This window comes from Chelonia mydas, chromosome 11 (genome assembly GCF_015237465.2).
Source record: "Chelonia mydas isolate rCheMyd1 chromosome 11, rCheMyd1.pri.v2, whole genome shotgun sequence".
Classification (NCBI taxonomy): domain Eukaryota; kingdom Metazoa; phylum Chordata; order Testudines; family Cheloniidae; genus Chelonia; species Chelonia mydas.
The window spans coordinates 20,548,461-20,562,846 of NC_051251.2; the positions used below are offsets into that span (position 1 = coordinate 20,548,461).

General features: G+C 40.1%; 1 protein-coding gene across 1 annotated transcript in view; it reads right to left on the bottom strand.

Annotated features, from left to right (window-relative positions):
- Nucleotides 1-14,386, bottom strand: part of LOC102931520 (von Willebrand factor D and EGF domain-containing protein) — a 159,154-nt gene that overhangs the window by 79,519 nt on the left and 65,249 nt on the right. The window contains exons 12-14 of the mRNA XM_043525552.1: nt 10,282-10,532; nt 8,349-8,568; nt 1,787-1,924 (exon numbers count right to left, since the gene is read on the bottom strand). Coding sequence (XP_043381487.1) covers nt 1,787-1,924; nt 8,349-8,568; nt 10,282-10,532 — 609 coding nt within the window. The remainder of the gene's footprint in view (nt 1-1,786; nt 1,925-8,348; nt 8,569-10,281; nt 10,533-14,386) is intronic.

A 14,386-nucleotide genomic window follows, 5' to 3' on the forward strand; every position in this document is an offset into this window, starting at 1 on the left:
TAATATGTTTTCCAATAAAGCTCCTTGCTCTGTGCTAGAGGAAAGTGACTCTGATTCTTTAAAATTGTCACATGACTGGAAGAACTGAATGAGAATGCAAATGAATACCTATTTTTTTGTTCCAAGGTTTTTAATGTAAACTGAAAAAGGTTTGTTTTTTAATGTAATCTCTTCCCCCTCACACAATTAATCAAATTAACACCAAAAAAGCAACAAAAAAAAGCAGACACAGCAGCAGCATTGGAATTACTCAAATTGATGGAGTAATAATGTATAGCAAACATTTATGTCCGAGAAAAGTGTAAATTTCACTGAAGGAAGAGTCAATAGGCCTGACAATACAGCTCATTGATTTCAACATTCCTCTATTATAGACGTGTACAGAAATACCCAGCAGCTGTCTTTCATAATCAACAAAAGAAAAAGTAGGTGTCTTGGCAAGTCTGTCTCGTACTGCTTGAAAAATTTGGAAATTTTTGGAAACACTTACAAACGAATTTCAATTGTTGATTTATTTTTATTGGGGCTGGAGTGGCAGGAGCTGATTGAGGCTTCCCCAGCAGCGCCCTGCCACAATGCACAAATGAAAAAAGTAAAGAGACAGAGTAGATCAGATTCTTTGCACCTGGGACGGTCCCTTTGCACTACTGGAGCTGCACAAAATGACCTTAAGCCACTCCAAGGAGGCTGATGAGGATTTCTCAACATGGGGTAATCCTGAGTTTCTATAAAACCTCTCCTTGTCCTAGCTGTATGCCCAGCTGGGAGCTGTGGCTTTCCAGTGCTGGAGGAGGCAGTGAAGCCCAGTGTACTCCACTGGTCCACAGAGGGCTTAATTGTCTCTAGGGGAATGTTCTAGCTGGTTCAAGGCTGCTTTAATTGGGGCTGGTGTAGCTCCTGGCTGCTCCCAGGAACATAGAGCCATATTTGCCTTCCTCTGTACCCTTCCAGTTGTGCCAAGCATAAATCCAGCAGCACAGCTGAAGATAGCATCCAGTATGCAAACACTCAGCAGACATACAGGTGAAATTCACTTATGTGCAAAGGGCTTGCACAAGTGCCTTCTCGCCACTTCAGCTCCACACAGGGCCGGCTCTACACTTTTTGCCGCCACAAGCAGCGTGCCGAGTTGCTACCTGAAGAAGGGAGCTGCCGCCGAATTTCCGCCACGGGACTGTGAAGATACAAGCTGACGCCAAAATGCTGCCACGGTGAAAAAACCCATGCCGCCCTAACGATGCACGGACTGCCACTCCTTTAAGATTGCCGCCCCAGGCACCTGCTTGGAACGCTGGTGCCTGGAGCCAGCCCTGGCTCCACACTATCCCTTAGTATGGGAACAGAGCAATCTTCTATAGATGACTCCACAACCGATGTGCACCATGGAGGTGGCTCTGCATTCATCCCAATATGGCTTCAATGGAGGAAACCGTTGTGGAGTAGGCTAGAGGAGCGGGGAGGGAACCACACATACTCAGATCGAGGGACCAAACGCCATGGCAATAGGTAGGCAGATTATTTTCCAAGTACTGTCCGTGTAATCATGGATATGCTGGAGGGCTGTGCATTAAAACAAAGATTTCAAACACCAGAAAAACCCACAGCTAACAGAGCCCAATATGAGAATAGTCAAATTGGTAATATAATAGTAGCCTGATCTGTGTATTTAAAGGCCTGACCTTACTCCCATTAAAGTGAGTGGCAAGACTCCCATTAACTTCAGTGTAAACAGAATTGGACCCTAATTTTTGTCTGTCTATATAAGTAAATCATGCAAAACACTTACATCTGCAAGATTTACCATCCCCCTCCATTCCACTGGGGCAAGTTCCACATATATAAGATCCAAAGGTGTTTATGCAAGACACTCCAGGAAAACAAAGATTCTCTTCACATTCGTTCACATCTTCCTGACAAGTAAGCCCTGTGGCAAAAACAAAGGAGAGGTTAATAAGAAGGAAGGATCTGTGTTTATTCCTCAGCTGAAATGTTCAGGTAGACTCTTGAAAACTCATTACAGGGTACATCACTCATTTTAGAGCCAAATTCCCCAGTCTCACTTAAATCTGCTGTTATCTCACTGTTTATTATTACTGTCAGTTTTTTGCATCAGAACTGTTGAACTTGAGACTGCATGGAAAACTTTAGACATTTTAAGAAAATGAAGCTTCATTTGAAGCTTTTGTCTCTGCTTTTTCTTTTTTTTCTTTTTATGTCATTTATCTGAGATCTTTGCCATTTATTTAAAAATTCAGTGTCACCATTTGGACTTTAGCATGTTGAGAGCCATGTTCTGATGTATTGTGCTGTTGTTTTCTATTTGAGCCATATTATTAACAGCTTGTTGCTTGTCAACCCGATAGGGTTTGCTTGGAACAAATCTTACAAAACAACCAGATGGTTTTTGGAAATTTTCATGCTCTGTTCTTATAATGTAATTTAAAGGGACACGCTCAAAGCAAATTTGGGGCAGAGTTTAAGTGTTCTAAAATAATAAACGACGGTAAAACTCAAATAGAGTGTGCGTCTTGCATTCTCTGCAGTCTTTACATCCCCAAATTTACAGCACTGGACCAGTTCAGGGGAACCTAAAAAGGAAACTGACAATCTAGTTAAACTGACCATCCAATAAACAAAGTGATCCTGAGTAATCTGTGTTGAGAAAATTGCAAAAGGCAAACAATGTAAATGAAAAGTTGAATCAGACTTTAAAAATGTATTTTACTTTAATAATAACATAAAGATGATATGTTAATATCACTGGTAATGGCATTGGGCTTAAAATAGCACCTGACCATCTCAGGGGCATATGGACAAGGTAGCTAAGGTTCAGGTGGAGTATCCAGAAAGTTTGTAGCAGACCATGGCCTAGGGGTGGTGGGGAAGCAGAAGAAGTGGTATCACTGAAAGGTGTTTGGGACAGGGACTGTGTATTACTGTGTGTGTAGGGTCACTAGAACAGTTGGGCCTCAATTCTGATTGGTGCCTCTGGGCAGGGCTACAATACAAATAATAGCAACAAGGGCTCTGGACAGATTATGCTGGCCTCAGATGGGTCCCTCTACAGATGTGGAGGCTGAAAGTGCTGCTGTTGTTGTGCAAACCGTGCTCCCCCATCTCTTGAGAGAGAAAAAACAACAAAACTCTGAGAAGGGAAATATCCGTCTCCTTGTATTTACAGAGAAATGACCCACTGAGGGATGCGGGACCAAACTCTTGAATGTGATCCTATTAAATATACTGAAGAATAAGTAACCGACCATTTTGAATTATAGGGCTATAATATCACTGAGGGATTCTGGGAGTATTATGTAGTGTAAGAGAAACTAAAGTTTGTTCCATTACTGGAGAAATAGTATAAAATTAGAATAGGCTTCTAAAAATAATTAAGGGACTATTCATTTCATATATGGATCCATGGTGGTTTTGTAATTAAGTTACTGCACTTGAGGTTGGATTCTAGATACCTGGGTTCTATTCCCAGTCAGTGGATATTGAGGTTTTTTGGTTTTGTCATCAGTAGAGCGAGGACAATATTGGTGTTGAAGGGAAATGAATTAATATTTGTGATGTGAATTGAGATAGATAGAAGGCACTTTCCCCAGACTTTTCAGAAGCTCCTGCCCATGTCTATTCCCATTCTCACTTCCACGCTCACTGAAGGCTAGTCTACGCTACCACACTACATTGGCACAGCTGCACCAATGCAGCTGTGCCGCTGTAGCTCATCTAGTGAAGACACGCTATGCTGATGGGAGAGCGCTCTCCCATTCGCATAATTACTCCATCTCAATGAGAGGCGGAAGCTATGTTGGCTGGAGAGCATTTCCCACTGACATAGCACAGTGTGGACTCCGCTTTAAGTTGACGTAACTTGCATCACTCAGGGGAGTGGCTTTTTCACACCCTGAGCGATGTAAGTTGCATTGATTTAAGTGGTAGTGTAGACAAGCCCTGAGACTCTGATGTCACGCTCAGGAATGCAGGGATATAATTCACTTGGATCACAGCTACTTAACAATGCATCCTGTATTTAGTAAGTTTCTTCTCTAGAAGTGGCATTTGGGAAACTCTCAAAAGAGTTAACATTTTGCTTCTACTACCTGTTCACTATCCTTTGTAAAGATTTGTTGCTAAAATGGTGTTGTCACTTGAGCATGATAGCATTGCCTTCTCATTAGATTATTGATGGCTTTCTGGGGAATTGAGACATAAACACAACATCAAGGATGAGCTTATATTGTTGTCACAGAACCTGCCCTGAAGTAAAATCATCTACCTCCCAGCTGGTTTTAAGCTTCATTTGTTTATAATTTTTCACCTGCTATTAAAACATTGAGATGCATTTCTGTTTTACTCAATTATTTCTTTATTTTGTTGTTGCTTTGTTTGTTTGTTTTTTTAAGTATTTTTTGGTCAGGAAAATACAGCAAAAATAATGTATATTGCATATAAATGTCCAAGAAAAAAATGTGATCAGTGAAACCTGGTGTGTCCTTCAACAGACATGAATCATACATCCATGGCTTTATAGTCATAATAATAACATATTATTAAGTGTTAGCTATTCTTCAATCTGCTGTTTATCCATTGTCCCAACAAAATATAAGTAGAAGCAAAGTGTTCTTTAAATCATACTGAAAATATCCCATACCGATTTTTAAGCAGCAAGCTGGTTATGAAGACAAGCTGGTTCACATGGACTCATAGGTCTTTATTCTCATATACTAATATAACACCAATAGGTCTGACTCTCCACATGAATGAGTGCAGCAGGATAAAAATGGTGCAACTCAGTGGAGAATCAGGCTCATTGACTTCACTAGAGTTACTCCTGATTAATGCCGGTGAAAATGAAATCAGAATCAGGCCCACAGTCAATTAGTCCATCTCCCTGGGCCCAGTGAAGAATTGTTCCCTATACTATGTTTCTGAATGTTTTATCAAACCCAGTTTTAAAAGTCCCTAGTAATGAGGTTTCTCACACTCTCCTTGGGAGACTATATTCTCCAGCCAAATAGAAGATTCCAATCAGCTTCACTCTTAGGGTATATTTTAGATATTCATCCTACACTTTCCCTTTCTAAATTTCTTTTCCATACTCAGTCTTACATAGCAGGTTTCTTTCAAGATTTCTTTCTCTCACTTACTATCTGAATTTGCTCTCCCCAAATACATTGGCTTGCATTTTTCCACGTCTCATTTAATTTACTTTCTGCCCATGTTTTTAACTTTCTCTAAGCCCTTTCTCACTCCTCACTGCTGTTCATGTATCCTTCTACATTTTGGGTCATTGGTGAATTTCATTAACATGTCATTTATTCCATCTTCTTGAACATTAATGAAGATATTAGATGAGGCGTAACCTAATACTGATCAATACACAGTATTGCTGACTTGCCTATTGGATTGCCCCCGCCATTTTAGCCCCCACTTTTTTGCAATCCCATTTATTTTATTTAAGGAGTTGGCATATTACTTCCCCGTCCCTGTTCCCTACTCCAGAACTTGCAGTGAGAATGCCAGTTTCCAACTAAAACACCGGAGTTTGTACAATGTATGTAGCCTGGTGAAGTGCTTTGACAGAGCTTTAACAGCATGGGTGGAGGGGTGGGGAGGGAAGCGGAAGGGGGCTGAGATGCCCCCCAGGATCTTATTTGCTAGTGCATAGTTTGCTACAAAGGAAGCTGAGAAAGAAGATCCTGGGTTATAGCATGAATATGTGTGTGCTTTCTTTGTGTGCCAGCAAAGGGAATCCTAGGCTGTTTTTCAGCCTCCAAAATATCAGTTGTCATGTCTCAGTAAGAAACATCTTTCTTCATTCCTGCTGCAACTTTACAGTTGTCAGTTGCTTAGAAGAAAACAAGCAGGAGCAGTGAGGGAATTGCTGAAAGAGAGGGTGTGGGTTTGCATGACTGTTCTTCGGTTTTCAGACGGGTTTAGTAAAATCTGTTGGCTGGCTTTGGCTGAAAATGGATATTCCTCCCTCCTAAACTGAAGTCAGGTTTTTCCATGGGCCTACTGTGCATTTGGGCATTCTGACCCCACTTTTAGTCACCTTTCCAACACTAGGGCAGCAGTTTTCTAGTGTACAGCAGCCACTACTATTTCATTAGGGTGTGTTTTATATCTGAACTTGATTGTTTCAATTTTTGGAAGTGGAGTGTAACTTTCAGTACGGAACTTGTGAGTATCCACATTGACACGTGGTTTAGTTCCAGGAGACACGGACTCAAGAATGGCAATGACCTTTTATCACTAGACAACAGATTTTAATCTGGCATGGTGTGACAGCAACTGAAAGTTGTTACTCTTTGATGGCTGATTCAGCAGACTTTGTGAAACACAGAAGCACCTGAGTGGTATTGTTCCAGAGCTATAAATGGCTACCATATTAGTAGCATCAGGGGAGATGCAAAGGAATAAGTATTTGAAGACTTGGTGAGAACAGGGGTGAGCTATATTGGAGGAAGCTTTTGCTGCCACTGTGGTGTTGTAGTTATTCTACCAATAAATAAGTGACTTCATTCAACAAGGTTTCTTATCTGGTGCAAACATTTAAATTCAATTTTTTCACATTTCTCTAGTTCTTTTTCTATTCTTGAAATTGGCTTGCACCATATATTAACATTCTTGAAGAAAGTTCCTGCTATGACAGGCAAAATATCAAAACAATAAGAACTTCTGTAAAGTGCATTCCCAACACAATGTGTACTGTCCATTTTGTTTAATCTCTTTGTAAGGTTTCTCATGTGCTTTCACACTCTAGTTTTTCAACAACATCTCAATATTTCCAATTAGCCAGAGTAAGCAACTGACGTGAATCTTTTTATGAGCAACAGAAAGTTATGTGGTGTAGCTGGCTGGCTTAGTTTTATCTTTCTCTAACTTATACTTTAAAATGAAAATGACAGAGGCATATCATCTGAGATAAGTAATTTTAGCAATTTGGTACACGTACTATTTTGTATTGCAAATACTCCTCTGAGACCACTTTGGTTTGTCAGCAAACACTCCAGGGTTTATTTAAGTATTCTCTCAAAGAGTGTAGAATTATGCCCATGCCCAAAATTACTGTAACAGCAAAACCACTTAAAATAGAAAAAGAGATCATAGGATCATAAAGAGTCACCAGGCCTGATTCGCAGCGGGTGTAGATCTGTGTACTTTGTTGGCTTTAATCAAACTGTAACAATTTATACCAGGTGAAGATCTGCTTTATAACAGCTAGAGATGGAAATTCCTCCTGCATCTACCTGCTCACTTGTACAAGTGATTGAACTATTCACTGAAAATCAAAACCAAAGGCCTAAATCCTTTGTAGGAGGTTCAGCTATGTCTGTCCTTTAGCCTACACTGTTTGTTTGATGCTTATACTATCTCTTTCCATGTTTCAGTCTTTTACCTCATTCTTTCCTTTCATTGCATTTCCTGCAGCTTCCCATCTGTGTCTGTCCCTGCATTGCATTCTCTCATTCCTTCCCTCATGTGCTTTCAGTCTCACCCTGCCCCACCGTCTCTTGCTCCTGGTAAATGAAAGGTCAAATATGTCTTTCTCCTTTATGCCATCCGCATGAGAGCCATCCACAGTTGCAGTGCTTGTGCTGTCATGAATGTGCGTTGCTGCTTGTTTATCACTCTCTGCAGCAGCAGATACCCAAAAAGGTGACCAGGAAGAGGTGAGACAATGGCTCTGTATGTTCTACATGGGGGTCAGAAGAGATGGCTAGCCAGGCAGAGAAGAGTACACTGTACCAGCAAGATGTCTGGGAACCCCAGAGGTGTTACGCCTGACGAAGGCCCAATGACTAATGAAGCTTCAGGTAGGGTAGTGTGGTTCTGCTACAACAATAAACCTCTCAATCTCTCTCTCTTTTCAGCTCTTCTTCCCTCTCTCCCAACATCAGTCATCTCCTTTCCAGTCGCCTTTCTATCACCCATTTTCAGTTCTGCCCCCTTTCTGCTCCTTCTTGGACAGTGTTCGTTGGTTGAGCTTAGTGCAGCCCCAGAAGCCCATAAAGATGACCACCTGCCTGTTCTGGGCTTCCCAGCTCTCCTGCTTGGATGACGGAGTGGGAGTTAGAAGGAGATGAGCTGAGGTCAGAACAGTTCATAACACCACAGGCTCCACTCTGATTTCAATGGGCTGGAGCTTTCGGTTGCTTGATTCCCTCAGCACCGACAACCAATGGCTGTCCACATGCCTTAAGCTAAGAAAGGGAGTGATGGCAGCAGAGAGAGGATTCATGCAGCCCACTTGACAGATGTTTGTGGACATCCTACACTGCGTTTGAAAACCCCACGCTCCTTATCAGATCAAATAGGAGTTACAAGCAGTGATGTGTTACCTTTTAAACCAGCTGGACATTTACAAGTGTAGCTATCTACACTGTTCACGCAAATGCCACTCCCACATGAGTTTGGTTTGCAGTCATTTATATTTTCCTGGCAAAAGTTCCCATCAAATCCACTGGGGCATATGCAGAGATATTCACCAATTCCTGGAGGGAAGTTAATATTGGTAACACATGATCCACCATTCATGCAGCTGCAAGGCTTCACTAAAACCTGGAGAAGGCAAAAGGGAGTCATAAATATGTTTCTCCTATTGAATAATCACAGAGGAAAGGTGCATCTAGCTACCTTTTAAGGTTTGACTTGAAATGCAAACTCATGATACATCATTATAAAAAGTAGAGTTGTCAGGAACATGTCAACAACACTTCTTTTGATGAAAAATGCTGATTTGTTGAAATCTAAACTATTTGCTGGAAAGCATTGGTTTTGATGAATTTTTTGACTTGAAAAAAATGTTGCAAAAAATTTCAAAATTGTCAATGTCCAATTTTGACATTTTTAAAGCATTTAATGACATTTTTCATTAAAAACAACTTTGCATCTAGGAATTTGACTTAATTTATAATAAAACAAGGGTAAAAAGAAGGAAAGGCTGTAATGAAAATAAAACATATAGAAATTAATATAACAAGATATTTTGATGTTTGTTGTTGTTTTGTAAATGAGTGAAAATTTTTGAGATTTTGACTTTCATCCCAATTTGGGATGCAAATTTTTTTTGAAATCTGTTTCCCATCCATTACTAATAAAAACTTCCTTCTAACCAAAGTACTATTTCCATAGAGCTAGTGTCACAGTGAAGGCTTTTTATTTATACTATTGAAAGCTGGATTTTAGTTTCCATCATTTAGGGGCACAGTCTAACCTCAAATATGCAAACAAAATTCCTGTTGGCTACAATAGCAATTGTTATTGAGTATCTGAGGGCAGAATTCCTTAGTTCCTTAGTTTTGAATGAAGAAATAAATAATCTTTTAAACTGCTTGCCTGCCTTTAGTGTTAACCACTAATTCTTTAACAAATGTCTTTGCAGGCATGCATTCCCTAGATAGTCTCTATTCCAAGTAAAGAGAACAGCTTCAAGTGCAGTTATGCTGTGTACTTGCAAAGACAAGATTTCAAAGAATTTTAATAAAGAAACATTCTCTCTATAAAATCTAGCTATACATTTCTAATACACCCATCACAGTAACAACCAATATGTCTGTTAGTCTATAAGGTGCCACAGGACTCTGCTGCTTTTACAGATCCAGACTAACATGGCTACCCCTCTGATAACTAAGTTATAGTTTCCCCATTTCTTTAAGAACTCTACAGATGATTATTTTGGCTAAAACTTTATTAGGCATGTGAGTCTCATTAGCATCTCCAACAATTATCCATTATTAGCAAAATTGCTCTAATATTAAGAGTCTGGACTCCACCTCATTCATCTCATTAGCTCATGCTATCACAGGATTAATGTAGCACCTTACAATAAAGACAAAGCAATGTACGAGAAACCAAAAGTGGAGTAATGACATAAGAGCAAGGTACCCTCTAAAGATATAATTGAGAATGAGTTATAATCTCCCCTTTAGAGCTAAAACTTGGTCTTTTATGTTATGTGCTTTTTTCAAAGATCCAAATGCAGACTGTGAATGTTAAAGCCGATTAATGAACTATTAAGAGGCTGTGCAAGAGTGTGCTTTCAAATAGCAATCAATAGAACCTGCTCCTGTTCATTGTATATATTGGTTCTATGCTCTCAGAGATATTTATTTGATTAATTGATCATTACTGCCATACTGGATTATATGCACTTACTAAGAAATAGCTGAAGTCTCAGTTTTTAAGACAGTAACAAATTATTAGCCATAATGGAAACTGCACTAAACCAATAGCATGATAAACAGTTTTTTTTTCTTAACGTTCCCCTCCTACCTCAACAGAGTATCTGCTTTGTGCATTGCATTCATCTGACACAGAGAATTCAAAGATCTGCGGTTCTTCCAAATCGACTTTCCAGATAAGAAGGCCAGCAGGAGACAGCGTGGCATCCTGTGGCCCAGCCTCTAAGATGAATAGCACTGCCGACCCTTCAGGATCCACTGCTATTAACTGGTAAACAAAATTCTCACCAATAAACGTCAGCAGCTGGCTGGAAGGGACTTGGAACACAGGAGGTAGATTGTCTAAAAAGCAGAAACGAGACAACGATTATGTACATTCAGACTTCTGCAATTTAAATATTCACAGGGCAGATTTTTTTAAGTAATGTGGTAAATAGACTAAGTGAACTAAAGCTGATGATAAGAGTAAAGTAGATGTCAGAGATAACAAAGTGCTGTACTCCATCAGAAAGCAAACCTCCTCCATTCTAACTGGTTCATCACTCATATGGAACCTTCATCATTTTTGTGATTCGTCGGACCTATGGGAGCAGTCTCAATATGGAATTATACCCGTCCAGTGTTTCCCTTTCCCCATCTCTTACCTGAAGTGGTTACTGTAATTCTAATAGGGGCAAAGACCTGAAAGTACTGAAACTTCAGCCAGCTGTTTCTGTATGTAGGGCTCATGCAGCTCTATTTATAATGTGATCCCCCTGTTTCTAACTATGCATCGGACAGGACTTATCACAATGGGGCCCAAATCTTGGCTGGAACATCCAGGTGCTGCTAATAATAGCACTTGTATATTTGGTAATATATATAATGAAGTCTTAGGAATATGAGAGCTCCCTGAAGCAATCAGCCATACATTGATCCTAATAAGTGGGATTTGTGTGTGTTTAATGTGTGTGTTATAAAGTATGTGGATTAGTGAGGTTGTTGAGCTTTAGTGACTATTGGAGTGAAGCTCAGCACTATAGCATAGTCTGGGAGTTCAAAGTAGTAAAATCTCATTCTGTGGGCAAGTTAGTGATAGAAAGGTAAGGGAGGTGTTATTTGATTCATAAAAATGGTGTCATCCTCTGTGGCATGGTGAGGAGGGGACTCATTATCCCCCCGGGCTTCCAGTTGTAGATCCTCCAGTTTGTGAAAATTTTAATAATACAGTGTCATTGGAAATGGGTTGAGTTGGGTATCATTCGTAAGCCCTTTCTCCTACAAACATAGTGGCAAATATGACATATCTAGAACAATTATGTAGATATATATTCAAGATAATGTTTAAAAATCAATGTTTATTTAATTATATTTTAACACAGAGATGCATTGCTTACATAAAAAAAACATTGATCTTTGGTAATCCTAGGGAAGTTAGCCTTGACATGCAGGACTGAAAACATTTATTCATCAAAGTCATCAGCAGTGTCATCTGAGTTTAGGGCATCATAGCTAGACACATCATGCTGATCCTTGTCTCAGCCAGACGCACACATCTTTGTACAAGGCAGGCAGCTGGCCAAACATTTGCAGGGTCATGAGCATCTGGTCTTTGCACAGGAGCGTTTGATTAGCTGAAGGATTGATTCGGGAGCGCATGGTATTTCACACATAACAGGTGTGATCAGTCCGTCCTCCAAGACCCATCTGTGCTCGATAGGGAAGGGTAGTTTTGGATGTGCTTGATCATTCCAGAGCCTCTCCCTTGCTTGATAATTTGCTCTCTTGATAGCAGGTATAAATGCATCCCCTGTCATGGCAATTTTTTGCTGTCTGTCTACTTCTTGGAAAACATCCACCAACATTGCTCTGCAAGTGTTGGAATGCTGGTCTTCAAATGGTAAGCTTGGCATATAAATGCCTCCGGTTCATTTATGACCTCATCAGGAACTGTCTCAGCCATTCTGTGCACCTTCAGAGTGAGGAAAGAGACATTGGAGGCTGAATCAACTGCCTTCCAGTAAGACAATTTGGTCTTTCCAACCAGCCTTCCAGTAGTGGTCATATCCTGAAAGGGTGTGGAAACCTGGCAGTGTGGTAGCTTTTAATGATCCGAGTGATAGGAACACATCCCTGAGGTATATAAAAGGTTCTGCTCCCCAGCAGCAGGCACAAAAGCTGAAGTCTTGGGAGCATCTCACAGAGAGCACTAGAACATCTGTGACTTGTGCAAAAAAATCCAGAGTTTAGTAGCACCACTCTCTCTGGCATTGATGGCAAGATAATTTTAGTGTCAGCCTCCTCATGGGAACTACGAAGAAACTCCAAGGAAAAGTGCAAGGCAGCAGCTTCATTATGCCACGCAACAATGAAATTCTTTGAGCAATTCCTGCAAGGTGTGCAGTTAACTCGACCTTCCTGTGAGTATGAGAGAGTAGTTTCTTCAATGTGACATTGGATATGTTTGAGGAGCCAATGATTTTATACTGGACAGGTAAAATACCATGGAGTCTCTTCTTTCTGGTAATATTTTTAATTGATTCCTCTGCCTGCATGTCAAACACGAGGTGGACTATGCCATCGGTCCAGTATTTTCTCTGTGGCATCCTAATGAAGTATTCAGCCAAATCTCAGCGGGCGTTAACAGTTTCTGGTTTGTTGAGAGCCTTGTACTCAGGCATACCATCCATGCTGAAAGGCCTCTGCTGACATAAAGTACCCGTCATGTTGTCAGTAGGTACTGGCTTAGGAAGATCATGTGAGATGTGTATTAGTTTGCTTTTTGTCTGTTATGTGCATTGTTCCGTCATATTTGAACATCAATCATGCAACCACCGAAAACTCATATTCTCCCAAGTCTCATGTAGATCAACATCATGCTGAGATCTGGACACGAAAAGCAAACAATGACCTATCTGTGATTAGCTCTGTAATAATCCCTGACACCTTCAGTCTGACTTTCTTCTTTGCACTAGAGCCCAGTTTAAGTCTGTTCTTCTTGATTGATGCCCATAGATTGATGGAGTCTTGGATAATTATTTGGGTTTTGGAGGCTTCGTTTATTCATTACCCAAGATATCCATTCATCTGACATATTTAGCTATCTCATCACAGAAGACTGCTTTCATCATATGAATAAGCTCAGTTCTGTCATATGCAAATGTGTTGCCGTGTGAGTAATCTCATTTTGTAGCTTTAAAATTGCCCTTTCTTGGCATTAAACAGCACCTAAAATGCTGCTCGGTTACTACTGAGAAAGTCATCCAGCTACAGTTAATGATTCATTCAAAATTTGATGAAGTTCTAGGGTTGTCTCACTACAAGTGACAGCTTCATACAGTTTCTCATCTGTCTTACATGTTGAAACTGTGCTTAATGGGTGCCTTCAGACTTCTGGCTTACTGCAGAAGATGTAGGTGTCTTCCCAAAATGCACACCATGGGACCTAGTATAAAGTGAGTTTTGCCCACAACTGACACTTGTCCCATCGTCTTCAAATGTTTCCTGGTGCTTGCTGTTTTCCTCTCCAATCTTGCCAGATTCAGTTTATGGGTGTACTTCTTATAGCATGTAAAGTGCCACTGAGAGTTGTGTGTAACCAGGTCCTCTGTGGTCATATTCTCCAAAGATTCAGTTCCTAGTCAGTACATTTCATCTCCCCATTGATGCCTAAAAATGATCAAGACCAAAGTAAAAACAAAAATTCTGTGATAAATTACTTTGGGATTGTAACTAATTAAGTTGTGTAATGTATGTCATGTAGCTATGTGCATGCCATTTGTGGATGGATTCCAGAAATTTCTGGCTGGTTGCTGATGTCTTAACCAGTGCCTCATTACAATTCTTTTGGCATAATAAACAAAGCTGATCGTCTTTACCACTGAACCAATTCTCTTTTGCTGATGATGGCAAATCACTTTGAAGCACTCCTTCCATATACAGTAATCTGAAACACTAAAAAATGATCAGGTATCATGTTCTGAGCATTAACTGATAGCACACTTGTCGATCAAGGCTCACAGTTTAACTTTTTGAGGGCTGCATTTTGACATGACTGTTAAAAACCAATTTTTAAATTATATTTTACACATTTTCTTGAATATATATCTACATAATTGTTCTGTCTTTGTTATGTTTCATACCATCTCCTCCTGGGAGAAAGGGCTTTAAATGATACCCAACTTGATCTGTTTCTGATGACACTGTATTATCAAAAT